This window comes from Camponotus vicinus, unplaced genomic scaffold (assembly GCF_025532165.1).
Source record: "Camponotus vicinus isolate PSW18456_S1 unplaced genomic scaffold, iyCamVici1.0 SCAF_7, whole genome shotgun sequence".
NCBI classification, from domain to species: Eukaryota; Metazoa; Arthropoda; class Insecta; order Hymenoptera; family Formicidae; genus Camponotus; species Camponotus vicinus.
Genome location: NW_028141979.1, coordinates 4,133,941 through 4,153,440, shown reverse-complemented (window position 1 = coordinate 4,153,440; position 19,500 = coordinate 4,133,941). Strand labels below are relative to the sequence as shown.

At 33.0% G+C, this 19,500-nt stretch overlaps 2 protein-coding genes across 13 annotated transcripts; both read left to right on the top strand.

The window, feature by feature from the left end:
• The first annotated feature begins 453 nt into the window (after positions 1-453).
• Positions 454-8,546, top strand: LOC145975176 (aminopeptidase N). Of its 3 annotated transcripts, XR_014439905.1 has the most exons (16): positions 454-673; positions 1,161-1,257; positions 1,336-1,595; positions 1,785-1,985; positions 2,259-2,399; positions 2,563-2,904; positions 2,972-3,122; positions 3,352-3,478; positions 3,719-3,809; positions 4,094-4,277; positions 5,364-5,574; positions 5,858-6,135; positions 6,603-6,802; positions 6,970-7,146; positions 7,483-8,021; positions 8,175-8,546. XR_014439905.1 is itself a non-coding variant. In XM_083105465.1 (15 exons), the coding sequence occupies exons 2-15, from the start codon at positions 1,180-1,182 to the stop codon at positions 7,940-7,942; spliced, it is 2,901 nt and encodes a 966-aa protein (XP_082961591.1). In that variant the 5' UTR covers positions 454-673; positions 1,161-1,179; the 3' UTR covers positions 7,943-8,546. The 3 variants fall into 3 exon arrangements, 2 of the variants coding, with proteins under 2 accessions (XP_082961591.1, XP_082961592.1); XM_083105465.1 differs by having other exon boundaries at positions 7,483-8,546; XM_083105466.1 differs by lacking the exon at positions 454-673 and adding an exon at positions 720-743 and having other exon boundaries at positions 7,483-8,546.
• Positions 8,547-9,131: 585 nt separating this feature from the next.
• LOC145975177 (uncharacterized) lies at positions 9,132-18,199 on the top strand. 10 transcript variants are annotated; one of them, XR_014439907.1, is made up of 7 exons: positions 9,132-9,272; positions 10,007-10,188; positions 12,015-12,173; positions 12,296-14,108; positions 15,588-15,917; positions 16,186-16,243; positions 16,726-18,199. XR_014439907.1 is itself a non-coding variant. In XM_083105467.1 (5 exons), exons 2-5 carry the CDS (start codon positions 10,012-10,014, stop codon positions 16,785-16,787), a joined length of 2,211 nt encoding a protein of 736 aa, XP_082961593.1. In that variant the 5' UTR covers positions 9,132-9,272; positions 10,007-10,011; the 3' UTR covers positions 16,788-18,197. The 10 variants fall into 10 exon arrangements, 8 of the variants coding, with proteins under 8 accessions (XP_082961593.1, XP_082961596.1, XP_082961595.1 ...); XR_014439906.1 differs by having other exon boundaries at positions 15,588-15,942; XM_083105467.1 differs by lacking the exons at positions 15,588-15,917; positions 16,186-16,243 and having other exon boundaries at positions 16,726-18,197.
• The last annotated feature ends 1,301 nt before the right edge of the window (positions 18,200-19,500 follow it).

The window sequence follows — 19,500 nt, the reverse complement described above, 5'->3', positions numbered from 1 at the left end:
TGCATATTGGGCTTGGTCCGGGATCGGTACCAGGAGCACCGGGCACGCAAATGGACGGCACGTGTTCCCATCCACAGCGACGCACATGGCACACAGAGAATCTAAAGAGGAGCACAATGGCGCCAAGGTCCATTGGGGACATTGGACAGACGGGTATACGAGACACGCATTTTATTCCCCCATTGATCGACATCAACGGACAACATCGATCGTAGATTGGCCGTTGACGTCGTCACCTCTTGGCTTGCGTCCGGATTGACTCGTCGCGATTAAGGTTCCCCTTCAGAGAGGGCTACGATGGCCGCGATCGTTAGATTGAATAATTGGATGACGATCCGCCGATTTGCCCTAAGTGGATCCGAGTGAATCCAACTCCTTGATGCGTGGCCACGTGATACGTTTTTCCGCATGTTTTCGTCACTTTTTGACGACCGTTAGATTACGAGGAAGCAGCTACACGCACTTTGGACGCGGCTACGCTGTTATACGGTTCTATCGTGTCTAAAATCCTCCTCCCCAGGGGAGCCGTCTTTTCTTGAAGAGAGTATCAAGGTCAACCGACGCGGCGACGTGGTGACATCCAAGTCGGTTCTTGGCGAACCGTAGTCGCGCCTTGCTGACAGATCGTCCTGTGCGTCTCTCAGGCGTGCACGCCTGTCACGAGGATAATATCGTAAGCATTCAGGACTGATTAGAACAATAAATTTCCGTGAAAATCCTCCCTGTAGAGAATCGATATATTTGTAAGATTGGCAAAATTTTATTAAAATTATTACAGATCTTAGTGAAAGATGTGATAGCTATTTTTTTTAGAATTAAATTGAAACTCAGTTTTTACACAATTTTAAAATTAATTTTCTCGGATTTCTAAAACAAATGAATTCAGCTATTGTTGTGCTTTTAATTGACATCATTCTCGCTCTACTTATTCCCAATTTATTTTAAGTATGTCAATGCTAATCTAATTTAATCTAAATTATTCTCAACAGTATAAGATTAATTTTACCGAGATCTTCAACAAAATAAATTAGATCATTGTTACATTATGTATGTGTGTGAAATCTTTAGTTGATTCCGTATCAAATTTACATTAAAATACAATATCCGTGTTTGTCATAAATATATATTTGAATAATTTTTTATTAAATATCATCATCCAGGTTCATTCTGTAATTCACCATGATGTGGGCAACATTGCTCACAGGACTCGTCTTACTGTCGGCGATACCTTCTGGTCTTCCACGAAGCGTCTATGATGTTAGTGTAAATTAAAAACTACCATATAACAACAATCTAATCGTCCGAATACTAAAAAAATTTGTCATTTTATCATAGGACCGACAGAAGCGCAGTATCGATCTGAACGATGTCTACTACTCGAAAATGCCCCAAAACAGATTACCAAACGAAGTTACGCCAACCAACTATCATTTGGATATCGAGATACCTTCCATCGAGAGCGATCGATTCAACGGTCGCGTCAAGATCAACCTCACCTGGTCAGACACCAGTGATAGAATAATTCTGAACGTTCATCAAAATCTAGAGATTTCGATGGTCAACATTAGGATGATTCAACTAGCGCCTGAAGAAGCGTAAGCGAGCTTTACAAAGCTAAAGTTTCTACTTTTTTTACAAAGTCAAGTTTTCATAATTTATAGTGTAATTTTTATAATAGTAATTTTGATCGGCCGTATGTCATTTTATAATCAAAGTATGCCATCTCATAAGAATTTCGGAATTATCATAAAATTTTTATCATCTGTGTCATGTTTGCGATAAAGGGAGAAAGGCGTACCGATGGGCGTTAATATCGCAAGAACAGAACGACAAAAACAGAAATCCTGGTACATCATCCATTTGGAGCAAATGCTGAAGAATGGAAGTGCCTGTGAGGTGGATATCACGTATTATGGAAATATCACGACCAATGAGACTACTGGCCTCTACAAAAGCGGATATATGGATTCCGGTAGCCGAGAACAGTAAGCATAACAAAGTTTATATTATGCAATCCATTAAATTTAACTATTTTCAATAAATAATGATCTGTTACGAATTTTTCTCTAAGAAAACAGTATATGTGATTTTTTCACAAATCGTACGAAAATTTAAAATAATCTCGAGGTGTTTTGTGATATTAAAAAAATTAAAATTTCGATATAAAGAGAGTTATTATAATTGATAAAGAAATAAAATTTATAGTAATAAAATTTAATAGTAATAAAATTTACCGTTTATTATTTTTTTTATTTCAGCCTCTTCATCGCCACTTACTTACAATTAGATAACGCGCAGAAAATGCTACCGTGTATGGATGACCCTCCCTATAAAACGACTTTCAAATTGAAAGTATTATATCCTAAAGGTTTAAAGGCGCTCACAAACACACCGTCGATGTACGTATAACAAAAAAAATTAAATCTTTCGATATTATTGAAGTCGATTATCTTTAGGCATTCAATGATATCCATTGGATTCTAAAAATCATTTTAAATTTTACATTAAGTCATATGTTCTCTGATATCCTGCATTTTAATATATACTTTTTTTTCTTTGAAGCTCCCGACGCGAGTTGACCGAGAAATCGAAAATTGAAGAAGAATTTGAAGAGACACCGAAAATGTCGACGAATCAATTAGCCCTCATAATATCAGACTTAGAATACATTGAACCTCTAAAAGAAGTGAACAAAATAGACGGATGGAAATTGCAAGTGAAAGTTTGGGGCCGCAAGGAATTCATGGAGCGGCTGGTTGACGTTCCTGATAAAGTCGTGATGATCATTAATTATTTGCAAAATTATTTCAACAGTTCTTTTAGTTTATCCAAATTGGACGTAATGGCCATTCCCATGTACAGCGCTTCTAAAGCGTCTGACAATTGGGGTCTCATGTTCTTCAAGTAAGTAAGAATTTATCACGTTATATTATATTTTTAACGTGTATATAAAATAAATATTTACTTTCAGAGAAAGTGAACTCAGCAGTCCTCTAGTATGGACCACTGCCTATGAACTTCTCTATCAATGGATCGGTCAAACTATCACTCCGTATCGTCGAAATGATGCGCCAGTTAATAAAGCTCTCAATTCGTTCTTAGCATCTATGACGACAATTGATGTGAGTTTGGATTATTGATTTTTCTTTTATTTTAGTCTTAATTCTAACAATGTCAATGTAATTAAAAATATTTAGGAAGACTATTTATACTAGAAAAATATTATTATTGTAGACATAGAGTATAAAGAATGTTAACGAATAATTGCATTAAATTTATCTTTTATGTTTGATAATAAAATTATGATTATTAGTTTCAAAAAATAAAATAAGTTTTAAACACACTTGACAGCTCAATCCGAATGAAATGGACGGAAAATGGCCAATGACAGTATTGTATCCTCTGTATTACGAATTTGCGCAGACAGCACCTTTCTCTAGAGTAGCTGGAATTAGACACGAAGCAACATGGACAAAAGGTAATCAAGATAAATTACCCTATAATTTAGAATTTGTATATGACATATAAATAATAATACATTGTAATTTATATTATTTATGAGAGAGTAATATTCGAGAGAATATTTTAAAAGACAGAATAAAAAGAAAGTAATTTCAAGTAATTTGAAAGATACTTCAATATATGGTTCAAGTGAAATATGAAATTCAAGCGATTGTAAGTTTTTGAAATTAATTATTCATTCTTTTGGATTTTGCAGCCGAGTTGGTTTTCCGAATGTTTAATTACACTTTTGGTCACGAACTGTTCCGAGAGAGCGTGAGAAAATTCTTCTATCATCAGTCGAAAGAGTAGTAATTGCCTTCATTAATTAGTCGGGAAGCAGCTTCTAACAATTCGTTAACTACTTTTACATAAAATTTTTCATGTAAAAAGACGAATCATTTCTACAATATACATATTCAAGAATAAAATAAATTCTTGCATAAATTAGGTTTCTAAAAAATATAGATAAAAATTATGCGAACACTTAAAATTTGTAAAAACTATCCATCACTGCTTCTCGGCTACTTTTATCGGTAATTATAAGAATCGCAGATTCTACATATCGCGAAATTGCTTCTTTAATGTTTAGGAATCGCAGGACCTTTTACGCCAACGATATTTTCACTTACTTGAACGATTTGGCGAACGAGACGAACAATTTGCCGCCAGGTCTGACCGTCAACGGTATCGCCGCATCATGGATCAACCGGGATAGAGTGCCGTTGGTCACGGTCATTCGCGATTACGAAACTAGAAAAATCAATCTCAACCAGGTAAGTTAGACAAAAGCATTATTTCTCGCAAGGACATGCGACGTGCGAGTCGAGGCGAGAGAAGGCAGGTACGATTTTCGCACGGATAAAAACGAAAATGACCACGAGTGATATTTATTCACGATTAAGGTATTTCTCGACAGCGGAAATTACATGTACGTACTTCAGTAGCAAGAATCAACAAATAGAAACACGCGAAACTAAGAAGTAATGACTTTAGAATATCATGCTAAATATGAAAGTGAAATGTCAAACATGCATATACATATATAATATATACATTATATATACATTACATTGTTATTTAAAAAATTTAAATATGTAAAGACTTTGCTAGAAAAACATATGATTACAAATAACAATAGTAAGAATAAATAATAGTAAAATTATATGTATAACTGCAATTATTAAACCAATTATTAAATGCATAGTTTTACCTGAAACGAACATATTGTTTTTTGTGTACAAAGAAACAACAATTGATAAATTGGTTAAGAAACATTTACATAGTACTCTTCATTTGCATTATAACAAGTACTTTTAATACTTAAAATAGCATACATTATAATAGCCGCAGTTTTAAAGAAAAGAATAGTAAAATCAAAGACTGATGTGTTTAGTGTAAACACGTGTTACATAATGCGCATCTCTCGTTCTTATGGAAATATGTAAATTGATTGTAAAAAATTGTGTAATTCCACGTGTAACTTACATACACGAGTTTTATTCAGTAAAATATATAATTCCAGATTTTTAATAATTCGTGAACTATATATTTAACTATTCGTGAACACTAGAATCTTTAAATCTGTTGGCTTAATTTAAAAGTATTTGATTTTCTTAAAAAGTATGACATATTGCACATTTTTAAATTTTTATCTTATCTCTAATTAATACAATATTTATTAACTTTTCGATGCTTATCTTAGACATAATCATTTATATAAATAATATACTATCGTATATGTATAATAAATAAAAATATAATATTATACATATACATGAAAATCTCACAATTTAAATTTTTCTCGAAATAAGATAAAAACAATTTATTACTTTTTCGAAATACTCTGTTTGCATTTTCAGAAAGTCTATCTGAGAGATATACCGCCACAATCGACAGCAAAAGTATCGTATCAGTGGGACATCCCGATCGTGGTACAGGTTCAGAATAATCTAAATTTCCACAATACTAAACCGATCGTATGGTTAAGAAAAGAGAACGAGCCGAAGAACTTAACTATCTCGGACTTTACTACTAAAGATAATTTTATCATTGTTAATCCCGAGGAAATAGGTAGGCAAATGTATTTTAAGAAAAAAATTTTTTTCGCAAATTAATTTTCAGTCCTCAATTTTTTACAACCATTTTTTTTCAAAATCTAATTTTACACGATTATGTGAAGCTATTCAATTTCTGTATTTTAGCGAAAAATAATTAAATCTTTACAATAGTTAGTCGAATATCATATATAAAGGTCGTTAGACATTGAAAACAAATTGATTATCAGATCAAGCCCAAGATACTTGCGAATATCTCGTGCATGCTACGAGAAGCATACAAAATGATCTCTTTGCAGGAATATTTCCGGTGAACTATGACTCCTGCAATTGGAAGATGTTGTCGCAGTATCTGCAAGGACCAGATCGCGAAAAGATACCTCCGTTAACGAGAGCGAAGTTGCTGCACGATGCATGGAACTTGGCGTATGCCCGCGAATTGTGCTTTGGCATTGCTATGAACATGACTCTCTTCCTAAAAGAGGAAAAGAGTCACGTGGTTTGGGAACCGGTGTTCACGATGATTCATCATGTTGGTCGGCGGATTGAGGGACTGGACGTGTATCTCAAATTCGAGGCGAGTAAACTTTAATCGAATAAAACACATGGGTTTAATTCATATTAAATATCACTAGTAAATGGAGTAATTAAATAGACCTAATTAAAATGAAATATTAAAGCGTTAAACAGCAAAATTTGCGGTAGATATAATTACCATTAAATATCTGCATTAAGCAGCCTAATTTGAAACAGATGCAGTCAATATTAAATGTCGATTACTCGGTCCAAATTAATGTCATATATTTTACATTAACGTCTACATAATAAATCTAGTAAATATTAATTAGCAAATATTATATAAATAAAAAGTAAATTATTAATATTATTTAAGTTTCCTTTTCACTACTCTTTCTTCTTTTTTGTCATCTTGTTTAATGTTAAAAAAGTTTTTCGTTTTATAAAATGTAGTGTTTTCAAAATTAACTCATTAAAATTTGTTATTTATTTATTAAATAAATAATTAAATAAAATACACTTAATCAGGCTTATATCCAAAGCTTGATAAAGCCCCTTTATTTGGAACTTGGCGAGAATCCACAACCTGACGAACCTTCCTGGAAAACTCATATGCGTGGTCTTATGAAGAATTTCCTCTGCCGGGCTGGATATGAACCTTGTGTTAAGGAAGCTAGGGACGAATTCAACAAATGGTTGACCGATGAAGAACCGGACAAAGGAAACCCGTCAGTATATCATACACGTATAAGTACAAGTGTTTAATTAATTCACTCAAAAAATGTGCTGCGCATACTAAATAGTTTTCATCTTAATAATTTTATTTTTAATAACGAGAATCACAGATGTTTCATCAGTAAACGTGTAACATTTGCACGAGAATTATACTTTATAGGGTCGCGAATAAATTCCTGTGCCCGGTGTTTAAATGGGGCACCAACGAAGAATGGGAGTTTGGATTGCAGCGCGTCATAAATTTCCCGAAGACCAGCTTGGCGAGAAAACAGAACGAGCGCACTTACTTATTAAAGACTCTTGCCGGGTGTCCGAAGGATGCGAATAAGATTGAAAGGTCTGTATAGTTACAATTACGCTTACCCCATTTTCTGCCTTGACTCTCTCCAACTCATTTCTCACAATAATCGAAAAGATAATTAAATGCAAATTTCGAATTGTTCTGTCGTTTCCGACAAATTTGAAGCGCTTTAAAGACAACGCGTTTTATAATTTGAAAATTTAAATCTTTAAATGAGAAATTAAATGGAAAAGACAACTTGAGACCGCAATATTTTTTACGAAGGAAAGAACAGTAGTTTTATCACATCTAATGTAAGCGAATAAAGGTAATAAATTAAAAGATATCGCTTTGTTTCCGTATCTGCTGTGATATCGATCGGTCGCATCTTAGGCTGCTGCAAGTGGCTGTGTTGGATCAGAATGAGAACGTCACAGACGCGGACATCCAACTGATCTTCAGCATGTTGACCGGCAGTGCAACCGGCTACAAGACCCTGTTTAATTTCCTACAAGAACACTGGTATGCCGTGAAGGAGCGATTCCAGAATAGGACTTACCTCTGGGATGGTATCATCAATTCCGCCACGTCGTCCTTCAATACGCAGGAAGGCTACGACATGGTGAGCCAGCTCTACGTAAACCATCAGAATGAATTCGAGTCGGCGGACGCCATCATCAGGAAGGCGCTCAGGATCATTAAGCAGGAATCTATTAAGTGGAACGAGGAGAACGTGCCGGTGATCGACATCTGGCTCAAGGAGAACCTGTCCAAGGAAGACTTGGAGGCGATCGCGGCTGCGGCGTCTACCCCTATCCTTTCCACGACCATCGCACCTACAACGACAGATTAAACAGCTGAGCGATGAAACTCGCGGAGCATGGGTGAATGAACGAACTCGAAAATTCGGAATTTTGATATATTCAACCCGTGTAAGCAACATCTTTTCAGCTGCACTGAAATTCGTTTCTTACTCCTTTTTTTTTTTTTAAACATGATAGCGGTATTTTTTAGTTTGCTTGATAAATAGATAATAGCATCGCAATAATTTTATTCTTATATCTAATGTTTATTCGAATTGATAGTGAGTTATGCAACAATTGTCAACTCAAACACGATATGGGAATCGTGTTTCTGAGCGAGGAGGACTGATACACGGTGGCATAATTAAAACGCGGCGAGTGGATATCGGAAATTGCCCTAGATATATAGTAAATTAGAAGTATTGGTTGAAAATAATGTATTACATTTTATAAATATTAATTTTTATTTTTGTAAAACTAATGAAAATCGATATTGCTCGTGTGATGTATTTATTTCATGGACACAGATGGTTCACAAAGTGTTATTCTCAGGTAAAAAAAAATTGTACGGAAACATCACTCGCATAAACCAAAAGTAATTTAGTTAGGATTCAGTGTAAAATTATTTCGATAAATAAAATTAATATAATATAATGTTAGATCTCTCTTTAACATATGTTACATGTATATTGTATATCTTATTTATTCGTATTAATTACGCAGTTGTATTCAATGTATGTTGAAACACAGTTATTAATTTATCAAATGTGCAAATAATTACCTTATATGTATTAGAAGAAGACCACAATCGCGTTTCTTTGTATGCATTCCAAAAGAGAGAGAAATCAAAGTATGTAAGACACAAAATTTACATTTCGTTTACACGATTACAACAGAAACGAAAATTTCATATTTGAAACATAGAACGACTTCTCACGAATTAATAGAGACAACATCGAACGCACTGACAGCATCGGTAAATTACCGACGATTGAAACCGAGGAAAGTCACTATGTGGATTACCGACAGTCGGCGCATGCGCGTTCCAAATTCCGCGCATGCGCAGAGCTCCCCGTCTCATTTATAATACTGCGCTTTCTTGGCAGACGCGATCATCGGGGTGCAAGTGAAATCGCGGGGCCAATGTCGTGTAAGGCCGTCGGTTTTGCCAATCAACGATCTCGCCGGCGTTACATGAGTCTTGACGGGATACGGGCTGACACGCGACATCACTGCCGGCGATCGAGCGACCGTATGCGTCCGCACCAACGACGTTACAACGAACGCGTCTCACCTCTACGATCTATGCCTGACCGCGGAAGGGACGCTGCTGCCTCCGGATCGCAGATGCGCACGTCAACGACGATCACGTCGCTGCCGGTGAGTGCGAGAAGGTTCGCGAGCGGCTCGGGACCGCGACCGACAAATTCAATCCCAGCGACTGTGCTTTTGGAGGAGAGAGGGATTTTTACACCGATTATCGTGTACTTTCTATTGTTAAACACAGCGACCGTAATTTAGTAGCTGATTCCGCTGCGAAGATCTGGAAATCTCGCATCGAAGTTACAATTAATCTTATTATTGGAATATTTCTTGTCACTTCTTAAAGTATGTTGTATTCTTGATTTGAGCAAATATTTAGTGAGAGAACTCATATTTAAGATTTAATAGATTTAGCAAAAAAAGAAAAAAAAAAACAGGTTTGATAAATTTATAACTTGCATAAACTCACGCAACAAATAATTAAAGTTAGATATTTTGAGTTGCAAAAACTCAGTAATTTATTTAAAAAATAATAGACTTGTTTCTTTCATGTATTTATGTTTGATTTTTTTAGTATCAAATTTAGCAAAACCAGAATTTGCCTTTTATTCCAGTTCATTTCATACACAAGATGTCTACCTCTATATCAAAGTTTATTTTAGGCATACATACTGTTTAACAAATTTAATGTTGAGAATTTTCTTTTCTCATCTATATTATAATATATTATTGATAGTTTTTAAAATACAAGTTTCCCCTGACAAATAATTAATAAATTGTAGAAATCTAGATATTTCTTAATACAAACCTCTTTTGTATGAATTTACATATAAATGTCATTTCTTTTGTAGTAGCCATGGTTGAGATACCAAAGGATTGTGTCCTGCAGTGGGCTGGCCACGCGGGATATATTACAGAGAGATTCAGTGGTCTATTGGCACGTCAGGCTCTAGTCGATGTCACATTGATCTGCGATGAACAAAAACTACGTGTTCACAAGCTGGTTTTAGCTTCGAATAGTATATACTTTGAGGTATGTATATGAAAATATATAATAACATAAAATATATAAAAATTGTTATTATAAAGTACACACATTTTGGTAATCTAGTCTGGTTAAATAATTGTGTCATATATATGTTTTAAAAAAACTTGTCTTATATTGGTTCATTTGTGTATTTAAATTATTTGCTGTTTTAACTAACGATAATATATTTTTATTATCAAAGCAATATAAATATCTTTTTATTATACGTTAGTATTTATACACTCTATTTTATATCTTAAATTAGATAGAGTTAAGTAAAAGGAATTATTTCCTAAATGTTTCTCTAAAATGAACATGGAAATTATAGTATATAATTTATGATTTATATTTGCTTGATAATTACAAATTGTGTGTATATGTGTGTGTGTATGTTTGTGTGGTTATAAATTATATATTTTAACCTGCTTTTATCATTTCCCCATCATTAAATATATCATTCAAGAATTACCAAAGTATGTTCAACTACTCGTAATTTACAAAATAGTATTATATTATGAAAGAGATATATATATTATGAAAGAGATATAATAGAGAAATAATATTAACAGAAATATAGCTATAATATGTATAATTGCAAAGATAATGTTTAAGAGAAAAAATTTTTTAAATATTTCACAGACACAATGACAATAATTTATTTACAGACACTCATTACAGAAAATTATTTTATATTAAGTTTATTAAGAAATACATTATTGATTAATACTTCGATTTACATCTCTTTTCCTTACAGATCTGCTGATGACTGAGCAGTATTATTAAAATTTTATTAAATAAACTTTTAAAAATGTCCTATTTTTTTTTCAAATTATTTAATATTATTTATCTAGAATTATTTATTGATAAAAAGGACACTTTATTTGCTCAATGAAGTAAGGTAATATAGTTAATTTCAAATTATTTCTTTATATTTATACTTATATTCTTTTAATATAATAAATAAGATTTTTTAAATAGAATAAGATTCTTGTTTAAAAATATTTCTTTCCTATTCTTTATTTAAAAAAAAATGCCAAAAAATTTTATATATATATAATATATTACAAACACATTATATGTTTCATTTCAAAAATTTCTGATAATTATTTTAAATTCAAAAACTCTCTCATTGATCCATTCTTTACTAGAATGTCTGCCAAACATTTTTTTATGATTTTTTTTTCATATTTATAATATTTTTTCATAATATTTTTAATATTTTTTCATATTTATAAAAAAAGATTTTGAGTCTTTCTGTTTGATATAGTATAAACTAATAGAAGGAAAAGATATTTTTTATTTTTATCTCAAAATTGTGGGAAGTATAGTATTTACTTATGGCAGAACAATTTTGCAGGGATAATATAAAAAATATATAAACTAAAGAAAGCCTTGTATATCGGAATTTCAGTAGTTCTTAACAAACATTTGAAGAAACCAAGTTTGCGGGGCTTACTTTTCATGCGACTTTTGAAGAACAGTTCTTAGAAAGGTATTAAATAACTAATTTATATGATTTAAGGGTAGTAAAATGTGTACACTCAGGTGTCTCTGTCTTTTCAAAATGCAGTTATTATTTTCATATTAAAATTACAAGGTAGATAAAAACATCTTGCCTGCATGATATCATTATCTTGTGAATTTAGTAAATCATTGTTACACAAAATAATATTCGACAATTTGCATTTTAAGCATAATAAACAAGTATTGAAATAATATCTAAGAATATATAAACATTCTTCTATCTTCTATATATTCTTCAACTGTCTTAATTCTCTCATATTCTCATTTCGATAGTCTTTAAGATAATTTTATTCTGTTTCATATTATAGGAAATACTGCAGCAAGACTTGGGACAAGAACCAATTATACTTTTGCATGACTTGGACTTTGAAATTTTGAAGGCCATGGTCGAATTTATGTATTGTGGAGAAACTACAATATCTCATCAGCATCTGTCATCTTTATATACTGCAGCACAAATTTTTAAGGTAACTTAACTATAAACTGTAACTTATATATGAATTGTTATACATATATCTAAGCAATATAATAATGCATACAATATTATTTCATAGTATATAAAACTAATTTACTCTCTATCTTTTTCCAGGTTAAAAAATTGGTATCTGTGATTGATACTATTATTGATTCAAAAAAGATTTTAGACGATTTTGGAAATTGTCTAAAGCAGAAAGAAGATTGTAATTTAAAAATTGCAAATGGTTTGCTTATGGAAAATGATTATGTCTGTGTTAAATGTGATAAACTATTAAGTATGGACGAGAATATCTATACTGGTAACAATAATAACGACGTAAGCTCAACTAAGAATCAATCTTTCGAAAACGACATGACTGAGGCCACTGAGCATGATGTAGAACATACTTTATATGAAGAATCAGATGCAATGGATGCCAACAAAGAAGATGTGGTTACTCCATTCTCAATCTCTGATGTAGATATAAGTATGCATAATGATACTACTAATACTGTATCTATGCACGTAAGTAAGGTAAACGAAGTACAAACAAGGTGCACGAGCAGCAATAGAGACGAAACGTACTGTAATAGTCACGATTTAAAACCTATCTTATATGAGCAATGCTGTGATTTTTCTTGTGTAAACGAACGTGATCAAACCTCTATTTCTACACTATCGCAATCTTGCCTTCCACAAGTCGAAAGCGATTTGGAACACTGTTCCGGAAGTAGCACAGATGTTCCTAGCATAATAGGGAAATGCGTCAAGGTTTATACACCCAAACGACGCAAGTCTGTTGACGAGGTCCGCAATAAGCTTGTATATACGCAATGCAATTTAGTGCCAACTCCACCATATTCTACGGATTCCATAGATTTACTAGATGAACCGTCCGCTAATGATTTACCAGTTACTCTATTAACGTCTTTAGATATGGAGAGTGCCGAATATATCTTGAGCTTAAGCACAGAGAGTATACAATCGATAGTGGGTGGTACTATAAGCGATCAGCATACAGTGATCGGATGTAGAGGAATTAATTCGGAAGAGGTCGATAAGCGACTGAGTACTCCAAGCAACACGGATTGCACAAAGCCAGTTCTAAGACGGAGCACGCGACTTAATCAACAAGAAAGCGATGAAGCTGTGAACAATGGCCTTTCTTCTGCAACTTTCGCGGGAATCGAAAAACCATTCAAAAAAGGTAATTCTCTCAATGGAACGGAACCTTGTGCGAAAGCAAAACGCAAAGGAAAGGAGGATCGCAAAGTGCCAGATCACAACATAATCGTAAGCTCAATACAATCGAACAGAAAGAATCCCAATAACAGAAAGAGTAATTCAAAATTAATGGTGAAAAAAAATAATAAGCCTACGTATACAGTGGCCAGTAATAAGGAGAAAGAAGAATCGAGACCGAGAGAAGAAGGAAAATCGAAGACTAATAACAGATTAAAAGCTGATGCAGAGAAATTTATAACGTCGGATCAGCAATCCACTGTTTCGTCCATAAAATCGAATACATGCGAATGCATAAGTCGCGCCTTATGGGGCGATATGTCAGATACGTTAGACTGTTGGGGAAGCGAAATAGATTTGCATGCATACCCATCCAACACCGAGATTCCCTTCGCTGTTGGCTTGTTGCCTCTACGAACCGCCCTTGAGAAAATGCAGGCGATGCCGGATTATCAGCCGCGCAAGACACGTTCATCAGTTGCCCCGTTAAAGCAAGATGTAGCTAATAGCCAAAAGCGAAAAAACTGCGCACCCTTGGACGCTATAGTACCGTCGAAAAAGCAAAATGGCAATAATAATAACGAGAGCCCGAACACTGTATATCACATAGAGATACGAACAGCATCATCACAATGCGTAAAAAATCGCAAACGTTTCCTTTCGGATGCGATTACAAGCCTGCCAGCGACTGACGTTACGAGTGGTAAGTAATATATATGTAATTCGGATTAAAAATTTATATTAATAAAATCTATCCTTGTTTAAATACGTCGTATTCTGAGTATGGTGTTAAATACTCGCGAAAATATGGCAGCAGAAAAATTGAAATATCAATCTCTCAAGTTTATTTTTAAGTTTAATTACTAGTGCGAGAACTTAAAATTGATAATATTTATTTCCCTCGCCATATTTAGAATTCATTTGTAATATTTTAATACCATATATATATATCTCACAATTTGTACAATAAGAGAGAAATAATCTTATATAAATCAATAAATGTAAATAGAAATATTTTTACGTACGTTTTTGCACAAATAAATTTTCTTTCGCGATTTTCGCAATCGACTATATATGTTATAATTGTAAAAGAATTATATTTCTTAAGTCATTTATATATTGTATGTACGTAATTTCATATTTTTGATAATCTTAATTTAATTATAATTTAGTTTTAAGTATATTATTTGCAATTGTGCAGCATAATAGAAGCAATAGTCAAATTGTTATACTTCTCAACAAAGTTTAAAATAAATACCGTCTCTTTTTTTTCTTTCACATTCATAATAGTTTCAAGAACAAATTTTATGAATGTTTTATCTCAATTTAATATTTTTAATCAAATTTAACATAATATATTTTCCAACATATTGCACATATAATTTGGAAACGATCATAATGAAAAAATAACGATACTCTGCTTTTATAAACTTTTATTCATTAGTTATACATTTGTTGAGCTTTACACTAAAAAAAACAATTTTATAAGAACTTATATCTTTAACAGTGTAACAGCAATAATATTTCGAAAAAAATCTCATGAATTATCTCTTAGCATATAATTTAATATAAATATTTAATATAGTGAATAGAAAGTAATTTATATAGCAGAATATTGTAGCAATAATCATTTATGATTTTAGTATCAGTAGTATTTCTTTTTTTTTCTTTTTCTTAAAAGACAACTTCTAACTTAAAATAAATAATATATAGGCAACTAACTCGATATATAAGGAGAACGTATACATTGAAACAAAGCTCATATATGTTTCAAAAGCTACATTGTAAAATTGCGCATCTTTAATGTTAAATGTACTTGCAAAAGAAATTTATCTGAGGTAATTTAGAATTGTACATCTATTTCTCGATTTTGTACATTTAGCTACAGTATTCTTAGAATTTAAACAGTCACTGCTCAATGTAAAGGGATTGTTTCATCATAATAACAATCAGGTAGTGTTGAAAATATAACATGAATATGTGTACATATATATATATATATATATATATATTTTTTCACAATAAATGTTTTTGATGGAATTTGCAACTTTCGTCGTTAATGTATCTAAAAAGTATACTAAATATAATTATTAGTTTATAATATAAAAACTCTAATATATATCCCCCAACACATTATATTTTTTTAGTCTAATGTTATATAATCTTATGCCTGTAAATGTAGGTGAGATTGAAGAAAGAACATATGAATAGTAATGTATGCAACTACACGATATACACGGTCTTGACACTGCGCAGGAAGAGATTAAAGAAAGAAACACAGCAGTTTCTATTTATAGCTGCGTAATTTGATTGGCCGCACGAATACGACGAATCTATACGCAACTAGCCAGCGATCTTTATTAGCGTACACGTATTTGCTTATTTCAACCAGAAGAATAATCAGGCTCGATATCATGCGTGTACACATATGAAAGAAATTGATTTCATGAATGAACATAAATACTGCACGCAAATTCTGACCCATGCACATGATCCATATTCATCTTAAAATGTGACTATTAAATTATGCATGCTTTGTGAGTAATACTATAAAGAATTTAATTTTTTCTCATGAAATATCAAAAAGCAAAAGTATAAATTATCTCACAGATTTACACAACACATATAATATTTAATACAACATATTTGTGTTGAATATAAATGCAAAATTTACGTACAAATATTTCTTCATATACAATTATATCAAATTAATCAGCAATTATAGCCAGGTTACTAAACGGCAAGTTGTACTAATTTAAATGAATTTTTTATCATATCAGAGAGGAAAAAAGAGGTTTACACGTGATTTAATTCTTTTCCTCACGTCTAAGCACATCGGTAAGTTCCTCTCGTTACGGTATATAAATAACAGCCCCTAGAACTAGTAAACTATTCAAGCTCGTAACACCACATGATAATCGAGCTCGTTAACCGGGATTTTGGTCAACAAGATCTTATTACGCAAAATTGACTCGGATCTGACTGCATAAATTATGTTCTATAAAGGCGTAATTTTTCTGCAAATAATATGTCAATTAAAATTGATAGAGAAATTTAATTTAAAGTCGCGCGTATAAATTTCATCGTAATAATTCGCGCATCTGTTGCATCCTATAGTTGTTACAATCAAGAATGCGACACGTTATAATATTATCAAAAATTATAATCTATTATAACGCAATCTCTTGTTCGGTTTCTGATAAACAATTTATTGAGAGATTCAAGAATTACGCAATTTCACGTCTCGACCTTTAGGACCAGTTCTATCGATGTCAGTTAACAAGCTTGTCATAATTAATTGAACTGTCTGTCACTTTCAGTATATAATCAGCAATTATGTAGATATTACTACGACCTAGAAACGGGGAAATCATTTAACTAGTAGCGAGAGAAAAAGAGAGAGAGTTAATCAGTTGGATCAGTTCTTCCAATGTCACACGGACTGAAAATACGGGCCAACGCGTTCACCACAGATTAGCACCGAGGAGGACGAGCCCGACGAGGTCGACGCAGCAGCGCAGCCACGGTGCAATCAATGAACGCATATTGATCTCAACCTTTCGCGGAATCTAACACCTGCAGAGAGGCGGATCACGCGCGAAGAGGAGAGACGCGATCATCTCGGCTGGAATCTTGTCGCACGCTCTCTCCGGAGATACAACTCTCGACGCTTCGACACAGGAGTCACGCAAAATCAAACAAGTTCACAAGTGAAACTTCTGTCCCCCTCTCTTTTTCCGGATTTGATAAAGTGATCAAGTTTCGGCAAGGCTGCCTGCATTTGTACGAATAGTTTGACTTTTTCGTTTTACCATTGAAATACAAATGTTTAAATGTTTATTTCGCTGGATGGCTTTTAGACTCAGAAACGATGCGCAGTATAAGATAAGATTGCGTTCAGTGTTGATAAAAATTTGAAAATGCGAGTTTTATTCATTTATCTCTTAACAGCATTCGAGACATTTTCTATATAAAGGAAGTCAACACTATGTGTGTACACATTGGCTATGATAATTTTTTATGTAAACACGATTCGTGAGATGAAAGATAATTATATAAAAAAACTTTTCATAACACAATGCTCGTAATAACATTATGAGAACTATGTAATTAGACTAAATGACACATAATTAATCTGTTAATTGATGAACGTATAACTTTTTATATCAAACAATATTTTTAATTTCAAAGTCAAAAGATTCTTATCTCTCTATTGTTTTCGTTTAATTCTTTTATTTATATCGATAGAGACGGTTTACGTTCACACTTGCCAAAACAGATTTTCTGTGTGCCAAATTATAGTTTCTAACTACTGACGCAATATCTGACGCAATTGTGTGCTCGACATTTCTCATAGCAAATGTGACGTGAAAAATTTGCATGAAATGTTGCTTTCCGAAAATTGAATTATTTATTCGCCTTGGAATTTCGTCGATAAGATATTCCGTTTAATCTGTTATCGATATTTATTTATTTATCAATATTTATTGATTATTATTATTGAGCGATATTTATTTATTTATTTTGATGCGTACGTAAAATTGTATTCACCTTGTTGCCAGAAATTTGAGTACGAAAATAGAAACAACTTATTATAAACTCAAGCCGCTTATGACAAGATAATAAAGTTATTTACTCCAACTTTGTTAAAAAACGAATAAATGTGGAAAGATAATTTCGTCGATGTTTCGATTAGTCAACTCTTTCAAATCAACAAATGCGCGATCATACATGTTAATTTTAGAACGAATTTTAGACCGATAACTAAATCACAACAGCCTAAATAAATTTAAATTTAAATAGCAGTTTTATTTATAAAAAGCTCCAACGTATATTATATCTAAAATACATAATCTCATATATATTTATGAAAATGCGCTTTTTTATGTATAAATACTTGTATTAATTGTAAATATAAGATGATTTTTTTTCGATGATTGAGACCTTCAGAACATATATAATCCAATTATAAATTTCCAATAATATTCAAAATAATTTAATTATAAATTTTTAATTTTTATCTTATACTGCTATTTTTAAATTTTCGAATGGATATTTATGATTATTTTAATGCACTGATAATTGGTAAAAATGTTATATAGAAATATATTACATCTATGTTTTCTCATTTTTTAAAATTATGTCATAGTGGTCCGTATCTGTGTGTCCCACGCAGTTGCGATATTTATGATACTCGACTGAATCAAATATGATAAAATATATTAGAGACGCCGTTGACGCTTTTCAAAGGAATATTTTAAGATTGTGTATGGATAGCTATGTATCATGATTAATTGTTCTAAAGGAAACCGGCAATCTCATTGAACATTTTGACAGCTGTCATAACTTCACTCAAATAATACAAGTTTATCTTCGAGAATTAATCTCGAGGTAATATAACATTTTTATCGTCCAATCTAATCAATCTGTGATTCGAATCTCAGAATTAATTGTTCATCCAAAGACGCGATCGAGGATCTTGCAAAATAAAATATTTAGCTACTATACATGCATAAAACAAGTGTGACAATTATGCGTGTGTCAAATTGTTGCTCACGCATAAACATTGCCGGTTCCTTCTAGAATCAACAGCCATGATTCAAGAATATCTAGATGCGCGCGCTTGATGCAAGAACGCCAGACATCTCCGAATCAACAGTCACGATTCGCGAATACCTAGACCACCATGCGCTTGGCTCGAAAATGGCCGGAAGTGGAAAACATCAAAATAAAGGCATTTCGAAATATATAGATAACCATTCGGTGGTTGATTTAAATGACAAGTTCATAGACATCAGGAGACGCGGGCGTTTGAAGTTAACGAGTCTCGCGAATCAACTTTGTCGAACAACGATGTCGCGCTAAGGCCATATTTGAACTCGCCGAAAAGTGGCGCGCCTCGTGATTGTTTCATGACGTTGGCCGATAGTGGGCAGCATCGGCGGGCGATCGTTCGGATTGGCCGCTTCGAAAGTAGCGCCCGACATATGTCTCGTTTCCCGCCTCCGGTGCGGCTTGTGTTGTGTTGTGCGTGAAGAGAGCGCGGAGAGGCGAAGAGGGGGCGACCGGGGAAGGCAGGGCGGGGAGGGGAGCGG

Coding starts and splice junctions, on each gene's coding strand:
- LOC145975176 (XM_083105465.1), top strand. CDS start 1,180: ATGATGTGGGCAACATTGCTCACAGGACTCGTCTTACTGTCGGCGATA. Junction 1,258..1,335: donor TTCCACGAAGCGTCTATGAT/GTTAGTGTAAAT, acceptor ATTTTATCATAG/GACCGACAGAAGCGCAGTAT. Junction 1,596..1,784: donor CAACTAGCGCCTGAAGAAGC/GTAAGCGAGCTT, acceptor TTTGCGATAAAG/GGAGAAAGGCGTACCGATGG.
- LOC145975177 (XM_083105469.1), top strand. CDS start 10,012: ATGGTTGAGATACCAAAGGATTGTGTCCTGCAGTGGGCTGGCCACGCG. Junction 10,189..12,014: donor CGAATAGTATATACTTTGAG/GTATGTATATGA, acceptor TTCATATTATAG/GAAATACTGCAGCAAGACTT. Junction 14,109..16,725: donor AGCGACTGACGTTACGAGTG/GTAAGTAATATA, acceptor TGTCACTTTCAG/TATATAATCAGCAATTATGT.